Source organism: Macrobrachium rosenbergii, chromosome 13 (assembly GCF_040412425.1).
Source record: "Macrobrachium rosenbergii isolate ZJJX-2024 chromosome 13, ASM4041242v1, whole genome shotgun sequence".
In the NCBI taxonomy this organism is placed as follows: domain Eukaryota; kingdom Metazoa; phylum Arthropoda; class Malacostraca; order Decapoda; family Palaemonidae; genus Macrobrachium; species Macrobrachium rosenbergii.
In genome coordinates, this window is record NC_089753.1 from 50,061,929 (window position 1) to 50,076,928 (window position 15,000).

The 15,000-nt window shown below is 32.3% G+C and overlaps 1 protein-coding gene and 1 long non-coding RNA gene across 10 annotated transcripts in view; one reads left to right on the forward strand and one right to left on the reverse strand.

The window, feature by feature from the left end:
* Window positions 1-15,000, reverse strand: part of LOC136845294 (uncharacterized) — a 676,812-nt gene that overhangs the window by 430,957 nt on the left and 230,855 nt on the right. The window lies entirely within an intron of this gene.
* The window catches only part of LOC136845293 (toxin Tbo-IT2-like), a 335,465-nt gene that overhangs the window by 298,420 nt on the left and 22,045 nt on the right, over window positions 1-15,000 (forward strand). For 4 of the 8 annotated variants that reach the window (XM_067115476.1, XM_067115472.1, XM_067115471.1 and 1 more), the window contains one exon: window positions 6,705-6,737. The exons of the other annotated variants lie outside the window; for them this stretch is intronic. In XM_067115476.1, coding sequence (XP_066971577.1) covers window positions 6,705-6,737 — 33 coding nt within the window. The remainder of the gene's footprint in view (window positions 1-6,704; window positions 6,738-15,000) is intronic. 8 annotated transcript variants of the gene reach the window in all.

The following is a 15,000-nucleotide window of genomic DNA, read 5'->3' on the forward strand; positions in this document are numbered from 1 at the left end:
ATATTGTCCTGAAGTCCCTTTGATCATTGTCAATTTGTAGATGATCATATCAACACCCAAGGTTCCACTGATCACTTTGCTAAATATAGCACAAATCTCTAAAAACGTTATTGCAAGAAACAACACAGACACTCCATTCTAGTCTGGTCACCTTATAAACAGTGGAACAATTACTCAGTGTTGAATAGGGAACTTGTCTTACTGTATTCTAATTTCTCTGATAATTTTCTTCAAATATTTTCTTTACATAATCTGACCATCAAGGCTTCCCCCTGTTAATCCTTTCACAGATTCTCTGCAATTAACTTTTTTAAACATTGTATATACACCAAAATTCTATTTGAATTTACTAATGATTCTCCCACATAAATTCATAATTTCCAGTCTACAACTATCCCAGTATGACAAGTGAAAAACCTTAGCATTACTTTTAATCATCTCTCTATTACTAACCCCAATAAGACTTGCTGGGGAAAATAATGTTATTACCTTTTCCAATCACAAGAGCTTCCGTCTTTGACCGTACAACTTGGCACCAATATCTAGTATTCTTCTCCTGCTGCTTTTGGACGTGTTACACCTTTCCTAATTGTCATGCACCATTTCATGATTCACACACACACGTGTGTGTGTATGTGTGTGTTTATATGTGTATATATATATATATATATATATATATATATATATATATATATATATATATATATATATATATATATATATATATATATATATATATATATATATATATATTATATATATATAGTAATATTCTTGTAATTAGTAAATCCCAATCATTTGACTCAAAAAGTTTACATTCAACTTCACATACTAGCAAGCACCCAAATAATGCCACTTCCCTACTGACTAGAGCGGACCAGCTGCCATATTCTGCGAGTAATCTGAAAAGTTGGCAATGACAACTGAACACACAACATCCTAACTTCATCGTAGGATTTACACACTAGATGTACAATTCCTTATTTTTACCTATAAAGGCATTACACTTCCTCTACCTATCGTTTGGATAACTTACTAAAAGAAAAAAAAAAAACTTCCCTTTAACATAGTCACGTGTAGGAAGGTCTCCCAATACAAAGGAGCAATATTCTCTTCTCACTTTAAAACTAACGTTTTTAAGAGTGTCCAGGAATCCTTCCTCTGAATAACGTCAAGGCAATAACTCTGTCCCTGCAGGAACATCTATTAACTCGTTATCTTACCAATTCTTGATTACTTTCATTTTTTCAGCTTGCTGTATTTATCCCATTGCGAACATACAGCTCCCCTTCCACTCTAAGATTATAAGTCAATTCCACATACGTCCTCCAAAATCCATCTGTTCTCTGTTCACATCAGTTCTAGGTTTTCTGGTAGATGAACGAGTAATTCTCTTCTACAGTTCTCTAGATATTACTTTTCCCTTTCATGTTTACTTACCTAAATGTTTTTCTACTATATTCTTGTATATCAACTTATTTCTATGTCATGAGAGTAATTCTAACTATGTATGTCATTTTTTCGTCTCAACTCATCATTTTCTACTATCCACTGCTTTACTCTTACAAACACATCAACTGAAATGACTTGGATGATATACTTCAACAATTCATGAACCTATTCATCATCTATCTTATTTCCACTGGCCTCCTATATTTCTACAGCAACGTTGTCAATCAAACTAAATCCGTAACTTATTTATACTCAAAGCTACTTCAATCAAAAGCTACCTCAGTGAAATAATTATTCAATATCTCCAAGCTATTTCATTCACTCTGTTAGCACACACGAACCATCAAAGCCTATCTCTGCTCACTTTCTCTTGTCAATATTATGTATATGATCATATTATTTGAGGCTCTGGCAATGATTCAACTGCTTTCTGAAAGTCAGATACCAGTTGTTCTATTTTCTTTTCCTATTTAGGCTGGGGTATGGATACCAAGGTCTAAGCACGCGATAATTAACCACTGTAAATAATAAATGAAAAACTGTAGAGTTTACTGTGTAAACTTTACGCCATTAATTCAGATTTACAAAATTAGGCTTTGCCTCGAGGAGTATTGGTGATGGCAAGTTTTCTGCATATTAATCGTGTATAATTATTCAAATACTCATCATCATATAAATACATACATACATACATACACACACACACATATATATATATATATGTGTATATATATATATATATATATATATATATATATATATATATATATATATATATATATATATATATATATATATATATATATATATATATATATATATATATATATATATATATATATATATATATTGTGTACTGTAGAATTATGATGAATTATGATGAGGAGAAGCCACCATCATATCTAGAAACATCCACTGTAGAAAATATATAGTATATAGTATGTAGTCCTACAAAAGGAATTATGACATTGTAGGTGACCATTTTTACGTAACCCACGATCTAAAAAAGGTCCCTTAACCAGCCAAATGTTACAGTGCTATCTCTACCAAAATCTATTCCCTTGCTGAAAGTCGCAAAGCTCCTATTTGGTCAAATTCTCCTGAAATTCTGCCCAAAACTTTGTCTAGTCCTCCTGACAAGCAGACATACAAACAAACAAACAGAACCAAAAACATAATTTTCAATGAGAGATCATTAGGAATTCTTGATGTTGCTGCGAACAATTGGCGAGACGAAGGAAGAAAAAATTTCGATCTGAATTTTTTTGGTTTTGAGCTAAGAAATGGGACCCTTACTAAACATCTCTTGAAGCCAGAGTCACATTTGCATTAAGAAACTTCACACCAGTGGGCAATGGACCAGCGGGTGAGAGTCAAGTGTTAGTTGTACTGGAAGGCCACAGGGTATCTGATTGATAGCTATAAAGGAGATAAGACAAATGTACTTCTTTACAAGCCACACGTACATCTTTACAAGTCAGATTTTTCACGGTTATCCTTAGCTTCCATCAAAGGGTTACTCTAGATTATTTCCATTTCAAAGATAAATATAAACGTGACTTAGAGTTTTATTCTTATGCATTAAATACATAATACTCTAAAGAAGGAATGTTAAGGGACATATAGAACAGTGAAGACTGGTGGCGCTTTCGTGGCAACTAAATTTACATCCTCGGAAAAACGCTAATATACTTTAAGTAGTATACATATCAGAAAGTACAGAGGCTAAAACAAATAAATGACAAATAGCAAAAAAAATTAACACACGCAAAGCCAACACACAAAGCCACTTGAATGCTTTCATTGGAGTAATTTCGGTTTCAAGAAACTCCTAGCAGGATCTTCACTTAATATGGTACGGTTGATCAAAATTTTCTCTCTCTCTCTAAGCTGGAGACCTTCAGTGATGGCTTTCAATCATTCTCAACTTGTGAGCAAATGGAAGTAGTTAATTGGAATAAAATTTTATTTTCGAACCAATTAATTAAATGCAACCGAGACAGTTTGTGACAACCAAGGATCATAAAAAAGAAGACAAGCAATGATTTTGTAAACACTGACCATAATGAACCTAGCAAAGTTCTGGGATTTGTGAAAAGACCTTTGAGTTACATTATTATTATTATTATTATTATTATTATTATTATTATTATTATTATTCAGAAGACGAACCCTATTCATATGGAACAGGCCTAAAGGGGCCACTGACTTGAGATTCAAGCTTCCAAAGAATAAGGTGTTCATTTGCAAGAACTTACAGAAGACAATAAGAAATACAGAAAAAAAGAGATCAGTTATTAGAAGCAAAGATAAATTAACAAATTAATAAATAAATAGATAAAAATGCAAGTAAATTATCAAAAGTACATAAATGCAAGAACGGTCTGAAATACCGAAGTCCAAAACAATATTTTTCTTTCGTGAGAGAAACCTCCAACTTAAAATTCTCTTTTATAAAGGGCCTAAGCAGATCTAAAAGCCCACATATAAGTGGAGAAAGTTACTTTTTAAAAAAAAAAACAGTGGTTCCTGTTCTCCTGAGTGCACAGCCTGTGCTGGCATAGGGCTAACTTAATCTAACAACAGCACCGAAAGTGATTATAAGTGAAAGCAGTTAGCTACTTTTTAGAAACTGCTGGTATAAGGCTAACTTAATCTAACATCTTCACTAAGTTAGGTTATTGAAAATCGAGTTTACCTTTAATAAAAACAGAGGAATTTAAAGTGCTTGAGAATATGGTTTTTTTTTTCTCCAATCTGTCACAGATATTTATCCTTCAATGCTTCATCACTATTTGACAGGTCAGCAAGAGCAGTACAGCGAGCTGACAATAACTTCACTTGTTGTCTGTCAACACTTTGATCTTTGACCTTTGCCAGAAAAAAATAGAGCGTGAAAAGAAGACATTAAAAAGTCAGGTCACGTGAAGCCTTAAGGAAACTGTAGAATCACTAGCATTGTCAGAAGGTGGATATTACCATGATGTTTAGATATGAAAGTATAAGGGTGTGCACGTGTAAGTATATGTATTTGTGTACGAACAAGTATACACATTAACATTTACAGTAACTGATATATTATGTACAACAAATAACATGAATACATACAAAACAAATATAAAAGTACAAAAATTCACCGAATTTATTTTCTAGCATTTATGGGTTCCATCAACACCTACAAACTCACGAAAAATATTACCGTCGTCAAGTTATAAGTTATGGGATAGAGAACTAATATTTTCCTGGGTAGAAGAAAAAAAGACAGATAATCATTCAAATAGTCGATAATCTATAATTAACATGATTAATAACAGCTCAAACTGAGGATAATTCCAACGAAATACAAATCTCAATAATGAGCCACCTCGCTCACCTAATGTTTTCTGCGGAGTGTACAAAATCTGTAGAGGAAACCAACTGCCTTCATCCGATGAGGTTTCTTTTAAATTAAAAGTACTTAAGTTCATTGGCCAATCACATAAATATTGTAATAGTCTCAGCCTGTCTATGTTTTCCTAATACTGTAATTATTACTGAATAAATGAAGCAATTATCTTATAGCCATAAGCTTTTAGTAATTTCACACGTAACTAGACAAGAGATCACGAAAATCAATATACTAAATACACAATTTTCTGCGGGCAATTCGTAATGCCAAATGTATTACAGTATATACAGTATTACCCTTGATGTTCCACATCTCCAGACGAGGACTTGACACGATAAAATACAATAAAACTATCAAAAATTACAAACGAAAATTCCTTTTGCTCTAAGCCCTCTGTTCATTCTGCTAAAGCGTATACGAAAATATAAATAAAAGCTTACAATAGGCTAGTATGAAAAGAGGAAATCCTACACCGTGCAGATATTTACTGTGAGGTCATACGACTTGAATAACTTACTGTACAGCCTTAATGTAAATGAATCTCATTCGCTTCCTTACATGAAAGTTACCAGTTACTAACAAGTCTAGTGCCTGCGATATCTTTTAAACAGCTGTAGCTTAGGCGGAAGAACAGGTATCATAGTTTCCAGAGTTAATAAGCAGTCATCAAACATTCATAACTGACTTAGAATCATTATAAAAGATTAGTTCCCTAGTGACCAAATTAAATGAAAGTTAAGTCAAAGTTAACTTGTCTCTTCCCTCGCTTATGCCCTGACTAGAACAAAATCTTACAAATTTAATGTTTTTTTTTTTAATGGGAAATCACGAACACGATAATACACAGACGATTTAAATCGAGAAGAAGAAATTCATTGTATATCTGACCATTTCCCATTTCAAGAAGCACCACGGTATTCAAATTAACGTATAAAGCTTGGCGTATATATGTGGTATCTTTCTGCACATGTCTCGTCCTCTAGTCACCCAAAGCATTTATCTGTTTTATGTTCACCGTTATTTCCCCTCACTTAGCTTTCCAAAGCACCAGACCATGTATATTTCTATTTCCGTTGGTTCCTCTACGCTTTTCTCTCTCCTCATCATCCAAAATGAACTTCCATGGCACCACAGAATGTTTAGGCACCTACTGTACACAGTTCACTAGACACAGCCTGCTAGCCTCTAGCAGGCAAAAACGACCTACCAGAACACGAGATTATTTTAGAGCATCAACATTAAACAAAGCGGGACTTGAAGAAGCTGGATTCTCCTGGTGTTAAAGGACTCAGACTTGAAGCCATCCACGATCTTCAGATGATCACAGATTTAAATTCAGATGAAGTGACATCTTTTACACCTTTTCAGTCTCCTCAGGAATAAAATCATTAGATCTTTACGGTTTCATAAACCTAAACAGCGACTAAATCAATGACCGACAGATCATAACATTCAATTCGATTTTGTACTGACTCTCATTAGATTACATTGGACTTTTCTTATCGAGTTTCATTACAGAACATGGCCCCCAAAAAAAAAACCTCCTCAGAAATTAAGAGAACGCAACACAGCCTGATAATACCAGTAGAATACGCCTTCCACAGCCAGAACAACAACAAAACCGACCACGCTTTCAGAAATACAAAAACCAATCAAAAACAAATAAAAAAGTCGTTTTTTCATTTGCTCATGTCTTTTCTTTGTTATCCATATTAAACTACTACTGCATGATTTTACTTTTACTTAAAAAGAAAGGGGGAGAGAGCAGCAAGCAACAATTTGCACCATCATTTTCTCTTGAATATTTTTTATGCACATGTTCTGTGGTTCTGTTAATTCCATTTCTTTTTTCACTCCCGGACAGACGAGATGATATGGCAGGCCCCATTAAGAGATGGTAAGGGCATGATGATGACGTTGAGTAAATCATATACTATATATATATATATATTTATATGGGAACACGATAGCTAGGATTATACCCATGATAGAATGTCGTGGTATCCGTAAGTACTCTTCCACTGTGACTGTAATTGTCGCTTATTGTTCGAACGAAGCTTTTAGACAGATGAACGAAAAGGTAATAAATGCATCAGATTTTCATATCTTTTTTTTCACGTAATTAGTGTTCAAGGAACGTTAGATTTCGTTCAGAGAATAATCTTAAAAGTTAAAAGTCGTTTACTAGATTAATCTTAAAGTTAAAAGTCGTTTGGTATCTTGATGTTTACGCGACAATTTTAGGAACATTGGAAAAGTCCACAGGGGGGAGAAATGTTTAGTGACTTCCCCGAATGAATGTGTAATTTATCATGATAATTGTCTACCCTCGAGTAGCCCCAGTATTAAAAATAACAAGCAATGAATGGTACACAGTACCTTCATATTATATATGCGACAAGCCATGCCCCAAGTATCAAATTTTCCTCATAACGGCTCTTTCTCTCTCTCTCTCTCTCTCTCTCTCTCTCTCTCTCTCTCTCTCTCTCTCTCTCTCTCTGCACGCTGATTTCCCTTTGGGAGCCCTCTTGGGCTTATAGTCTGTTGACTCTGTCCATAAGGGATTTCAGCTCATGATTTAAAGAAAGAGAGAGAGAGAGAGAGAGAGAGAGAGAGAGACAGAGAGAGAGAGAGTTGCTGGATGTTGACAGACGTCTTAAGGCAAAGCACACAAGCATTATCCTGTCTGGAAACATTTAGTGACCGACCAAAAAAGGGCTCTGGCCTGTCAATTTTTTATCAATAGAAACCTCCCAAACTGAAGATTGTGTCTCGAGGCTACCCAATTATCAGTTAGCATAATTCACTGCCAACATAGAATACCATATCCCATTCCTTGACATTTCATGTTGTGTTTTGCTTCCTTTGTGTGTGTAACTGCTTTGTTTACAGTCACTGATAATGCGATCGGAATCAGCTGTGCATCGTTGTACAAAGGACAGAAAACTACGTTTTAATTAATACAACAGAGGGGATAGATGGGAATTACTTCTTTCATTGAACTCTAGTATTATTTATTTATATATATACATAATATATATATGAATATGTATATAAATATACATAAAATATACATATATACATATATATGTACATATATATTTATATATATATATATATATATATATATATATATATATATATATATATATATATATATATATATATATTTATATATAAATTTCTGGCTCACATCAGGATTGAAAACCCAGGTCGTCCAAATGAAAGGCATGGGCGTTATCAACCGCACCACACTCACGCCATAAAAGAAGTTGGTAGCGCCCTTGCCTTCCAATCGAAAGGCCTGGGTTCGATCCCAAGGGAGTCAGAAACTTATTCTGTTCTACATGTGACTGCGTATTAAGATATATATATATATATATATATATATATATATATATATATATATATATATATATATATATATATATATATATATATATATATATATATATATATATATATATATATATATATATATATATAATTATACACACACACCACCAACAATAGGAGGATAATCAATCAATGGAGACAATACTGGCCCCCACATTTCTTCATTTGGTTCTTCCACATCATCTACCATCTACTATCTACCCAGCAATTTTCGTTCTCTCCTCCTTCCTACTCTCAAAACTTCCTAATGGTGCGTACTTTTCACCATCCTGTCATGACCCCGTTCTCCCTACGTAACCAAACCACCTTGAAATACTTTGGTGCATTCTTCTTTCGTTTCTCTACATAGTCACCTTTTGAAATACTAATATTACACATGTATTTGAAAGGCTATTCATCCCAAAGATTTTTCCTTGTCTCTCTTCTGCCTCTACACTTCAATTCTATAAAGGAGCGTTGGCTCTACAATCCTTCGACATCATAGAACTATTTTATCTCACAACGACTCTTGTCTCGAACCTTTTAGCAGAGATCCTGTAACGAATTCGTCAAATTTGCTTTAAAAATATTATATATATATATATATATATATATATATATATATATATATATATATATATACATGTATACATATGTATGTATATATATATATATATATATATATATATATATATATATATATATATATATATATATATATATATATATATATGTATGTATATATTAACATATATATATATATACATGCATATAAACATACATACATAGCCTACATATACATACAAGTGAAACTTCCCTAAACAAGATAACATCTTAAAATTAACTGGCTACAATACTGTAAATGACAACATACATTATTGGAAAACACTTGATAACCAATATATGACAAATGAATATCAAAATCTCCGGCTACTCATCCTAAAACTCCCAACAGAACGAACATATTAACTAGACCTCTGTATAAAGGTGTTCATTGACCTCTCTCAATTCGCGAGTCGTCCATCGCTACAAAATACCGACCTAAAATTAGCCACCGACTAAATTAAATAATTCCATCCCATTCTCGGAATAATTAGAAAATATTATTCTCCGTCCGTGACCGGGGATTGGAGGGGCTGAGTCAAAAAAGGGTAGTTACTAATTATGATGAAAAGCCATACAGGCAATTGCAAGCACAAATAAAAAACAGGACTCGGTATGGGGATAGCAATTGATTCCTAGATAATCTAAAATTTACGTCATAACTGAAGGGGTTTCTTTATCCTGATATCGCCTGTGATTCTGTGTAAAGTATTGTCATAGGTGAGATCATTGCTCTATTGTAACAGGCAGCTTCAAATGATTATGTGCAAAAGCTTTAAAGATACGATTGTTATTGAAAACAATTTCTAAAGATAGACCTAATACGTAATTGCACCAGATAATTGTAAGTGGTTTGCACGGGTCATGCGCTAATAACATGCAATATAAGCATCAACGAATTAAACATATGTAACTGCAGTCAAATATATATATATATATATATATATATATATATATATATATATATATATATATATATATATATATATATATAATTTGAAAACTAATCCACAGTTATTTAAGGGTAAAAATATATTTAAAAATAAATCCATACAGACAGCTTTATGGAATCTGTTCCATTCCCTTTTCAGTCTCAAAGGGGAATCGAACAGATTCCAGAAAGCTCTCCGTATAGATTTATTTTTAAATGTATTTGTACCCATAGATAACTGTGGATTAGTTTCTCAAATAATAATAATAATAATAATAATAATAATAATAATAATAATAATAATAATAATAATAATCTTACGGATCGCTAAAAGCAACTTGCAGCAAACAAGACACTAAACGTTCTAAAAAAAAAAAAAAAAAGTGTCCCACAAACAGCTGAGTGGGGGACAGCTGTGACGGACAACGGGGGCATTTGGCCGGCCACCCCACCCCATAAAAGGACCCGATGAGCAACGGAGCATGAGGCAATAGAAAGTTAGATTGGACTTTGAAAGCAATAAATGTTCCTCGAGTGGCCAGAAAAAAAAGAAAGCAAAAAAGAAAGTGTCTCACTGTTGTCCATATGAGCAACTATTAGGTTGTTCTCTTTCCTTATTTTCTGTTTCCTTTATTTTCACTTTCTTACTTTCTATTTCCTTTCCTTTCTCTTACTATTTTCTTTTTTGTTCCTTGTTTCCTTTCTTTTTCTTTTTAATTTATGTTTCCTTTCTTTACTTTTTCTTATTTTCTATTACTTTTCTCTTTTCTTATTTTGTTCCCACTTTTCTCTTTCTTGTTTCCCGTTTCCTTTCTTTTCTCTTTCTCACTTTCTATTTCCTTTCTTATTTTCTGTTTCCTTTCTTTTCCCTTTCTTACTTTCTATTTCCTTTCTTTTCTTTCTCATTTTCTGTTTCCTTTCTTTTCCCTTTCTTATTTTCCTTTTCTCTTTCTTACTTTCTATCTCCTTTCTTTTCTCTTTTTTTCTGTTCTCTTTCTTTTCTCTTTCTTACTTTCTATTTCCTTTCTTTTCTCTTTCTTATTTTCTGTTTCCTTTCCTTTCGTTTTCAAAATTTCTATTTCCTTTCTTTGCTGTCTCGAAGAGCAGAGAAATTTCGTTAAATTTAAAAAGGAAATTCATTTTCTCTTACTGGGTTTTCTACAATAAATTACATATATATGATATATATACATATATATATATATATATATATAAATATATATATATATTATATGTATATGTATATATATATATATTAAGTAAGCAAGTAGTTAACTACAGTGGACTCTAGAATTTCCACAACTGGTTAATTTGTTTGGTCATCGACTGTGGGTTTTTAGTTTTCTGTAAAACTATTGTGGCGGCTTTGTCTGTCCGTCTGCGCTTTTTCTGTCCGCCTCAGATCTTAAAAACTACCGAGGCTAGAGGGCTGCAAATTAGTAAGCTGATCATCCACCCTCTGATCATCAAACATACCAAATTGCAACCCTATAGCCTTAGAAGTTTTTTTTTATTTTATTTACGGTTAAAGTTAGCCATAATCGTACTTCTGGTACCCCCATAGGTACCAAACAACACAGGCTGTACAGAAAATTCGATTGCGTCAATGAAACTTCGGCGCATTTTTTACTTGTTGATTTTTGCCTTCATTGAAAATAAAATAGAAAATAACCTTCACTACACTGCTCTTTCTCTCTCTCTCTCTCTCTCTCAAAATAATTTACAGCCGGAATCCTTTACTCTATCCCAGACCATTCCCCAGGAGATAAAAAAAAATATATCATAAATTTAAAAGCGAATCATCCACGCACAATATGCTAGAAAGAATTTCGATGTAGCTAACTGGGGACTGCCCACACACACTTACATGCCCCCCCGTCCCCCCCTCTCTCTCTCTCACATACTCAAACTTGTTAAATCTCTCTCTCTCTCTCTCGTATACACACAAACACACACACACACACGCACATCAGCGCAATGGATAAATACTGGAATACCGATTCTTCATAATTAGGGCTGAAGGCCCTTTGGGAAGTAAGAATTGCTTTCATTTTTTCCTATTCGGAATAGAAAACGTGAACAGGCATAAAAGGAAATAGAATAGAAAACGGGCAGAGACATAAGTGGAAACCAGATGTTGTGGACTTACTTGCAATTTGAATTTAAACAGTTCCGGCATGAATGTGGCCAGCAATACTATTAGTATATACATATATACAGTATATATATATATATATATATATATATATATATATATATATATATATATATATATATATATATATATATATATATATATATATATATATATATATATATATATATATATATATATATATATATATATATATATATATAGAATCTCCTGGTCATTTTTACTAATTACGTACATCATTGTAATATCCTCAACGGCCGATTAATTTCTCGAGTTCTTCACACTTTTTGGGTCTAACGCTTTTGTAGCGACAAGTGTATCCAAAAAGTGTGATAAATTCCTTTGCTGAAGTAACCAAGGCAACTGACTGAATTACTAAAAATATGATACGTTGTTTTCAGTGTCTAAACTTTATAACTACGTCAAATAGAAAAGAGATGTTACATAAAGCAAGCAAATCTACTTTGCCAGCAGAAACCCATAAAACTTTATTCGGAAAGTCCTTAAAAAGTCCAGCAAAAAAACTTGCTATAAAACAATGACTTCATTGTTATGAATGATTACCAAACTTTCCCTAATGAGCTTGCTGAAATTCACAATTTACTTTACACATTTGTTTAAAAAGAGGGGTCTTGTAGGCTTTACCTTAAGCAAAGTTTACGATTTTACGTATAAAAGGCATTCTTGCAGGCTTCAATTCATACAAATGCCCTTCAAAATCTTGCAAAACTGACACAGGAAGCTCATAGCGGAAACTCAGAAACTAATACCATTATACACAAGAGTATGTGACCTGTTTCGTGGAATATCCCATATTTGCACTTTCGACATAATTCCAAGGAAAAAAAAAGCATTATACTTCGTACAATGCACCATGTATCCATTAAGTAAATGATATTGCTCCTCAAATTAGGTTTCAGAAAATTACCTGCCTGAGACCCTTACCGTGCCACAAATGTTCATGAGCTCAGAACATGACACATATGCGTCATGTCTGATTTGATAAGAATTTCATCAATATAAACGAGTATGATTTCACAGTCCCGAAATCATACATACCTCATTTATTTATCCGCAGATTTCCTTTCATATTGTCATAGGGCCTGTGACAGATAAAAGCAATCAATTGACCGTTTTATGAACCTAACGAAATAGAGAAAAGAAATTAAAAGACATAATAATGTTGACAGATAAAAAAAAAAACAGCAAAAATTCTCGTACTCGCAACGCCATGAAATAGCTGAGGAATTGTTTAATCAACTAATAACAATGATAATAACCTGTGAACAATCGTTATCCTATTGATATAAGGGGAAAAAAGCCCAGTAGTATATCAACTTTCTGTCAGTTATATTGGAACGCAAATCCCCATAATAATAATAATAATAATAATAATAATAATAATAATAATAATAATAATAATAATAATAATAATAATAATAACAACCACTTAACAGCTGATAATACGATTAAAACACCCATTAGTGGGTCTATTTTGTGTCTGATGTATACACATTTTTACAGTAATGTCCGAATAGTATTTGTAAACAATGTATTATTATTATTATTAGAAAAACCCTTTGGTGGTTTTGTTTCAATTTTCTTACTGTTTTATATATACTGTATATACATATAAAACAGTATGAAAACTGAAACAGATTCCACTAAAGTGTTTAATAATAATAATAATAATAATAATAATAATAATAATAATAATATTCTATGAACAACCATTTTCTACTCGATAAAAGGAGAAAAAGACGCATTAGTGGATCTATATTCTGTCTGGTAAATAGTTTATACATATGTATATGTGTATGTATGTATGTATATATATATATATATATATATATATATATATATATATATATATATATATATATATATATATAAAACAATATAGCCTATATTGTAGCAGATAAAAATAACAGACGGAAAATATAAAACAATTCCCACTAGGGTTTTTTCTTATAATAATAATAATAATAATAATAATAATAATAATAATAATAATAATAATAATAATATTTAGCACCGCAATACAGCTGATACCATTCCCAGTGACTTTGCAAATGGTTGTAGTCCCCACCCCCGCCCCACCCAAAGAGTGAAAAGTAGTCATACCCTTCAATGTCAACTTCGGTGTGCGTGCGTGCGTGCGCGCGTGTGTGCGTGTGTGTTTGTTATAGCAGCAACAGCAGTAGATATAGACCGAAGCAGTCAGTGGATATAGCAATCCCTCCTCCTCCTTCTCAGTGTCCTGTTTTTCCAGTAATTTAGAGACAGCTGCAGTAGTAGTGATCCTCAGTCAGTGGAATCTGGAATGGCTGTTACCAATTTTCCGATGACCAGTGATAGAATATTGCTTTGCACATAACTTCTTTTTAAAGATGTTAATTTTAGAACAAATAATAATACATAACTTTTTTTAATAAGATAGTCTTAGAAGAATGAGTCTTAATTGCAGATATACATCCACAGGCATGTAAGTGTACGGATATATTTTTTTAAAATTATACAGAGAATTATTAAGAATCGTACAGTTTCGACATCTCCGTATAATTCTAATTTTAATATATATATATATATATATATATATATATATATATATATATATACATATATATATATGTATATATACAAATATATATAATTTATATAAGTAGTATATAGTGTGTATATATACGTACATATACATAACAAATGTGTGTATATATATATATATAGTTTCATAACTGTGGATGTTTCTCTTTGTAAGGTAATTTTCCCAAACAACAAACCAGTTCATTTATATTCACTGGACGTACAGAAATACCCTCAGAAGTTCTTATATATCTCCAAATCTTGTAAAAAAAAAAACTGCAAAGATAATATTCTATCACTGGTTAACACAATGGACTTGGTAAGTAAAGTAAGTTGGCAAGTATCGAGCTCTTCAGAGCAGTATCTTCGAGCATTGGTTAAAAATGCAATGTTTACATTCTTCTGAGGAATCTCTCTTTTACCTACTTCTTCTTATTACTATTGTTTCCTTCTTTTTTCCTGTCGGCTGATTGTACCACTGGTAAATGTTGTTACTTGTTATTAAAGCCGTGT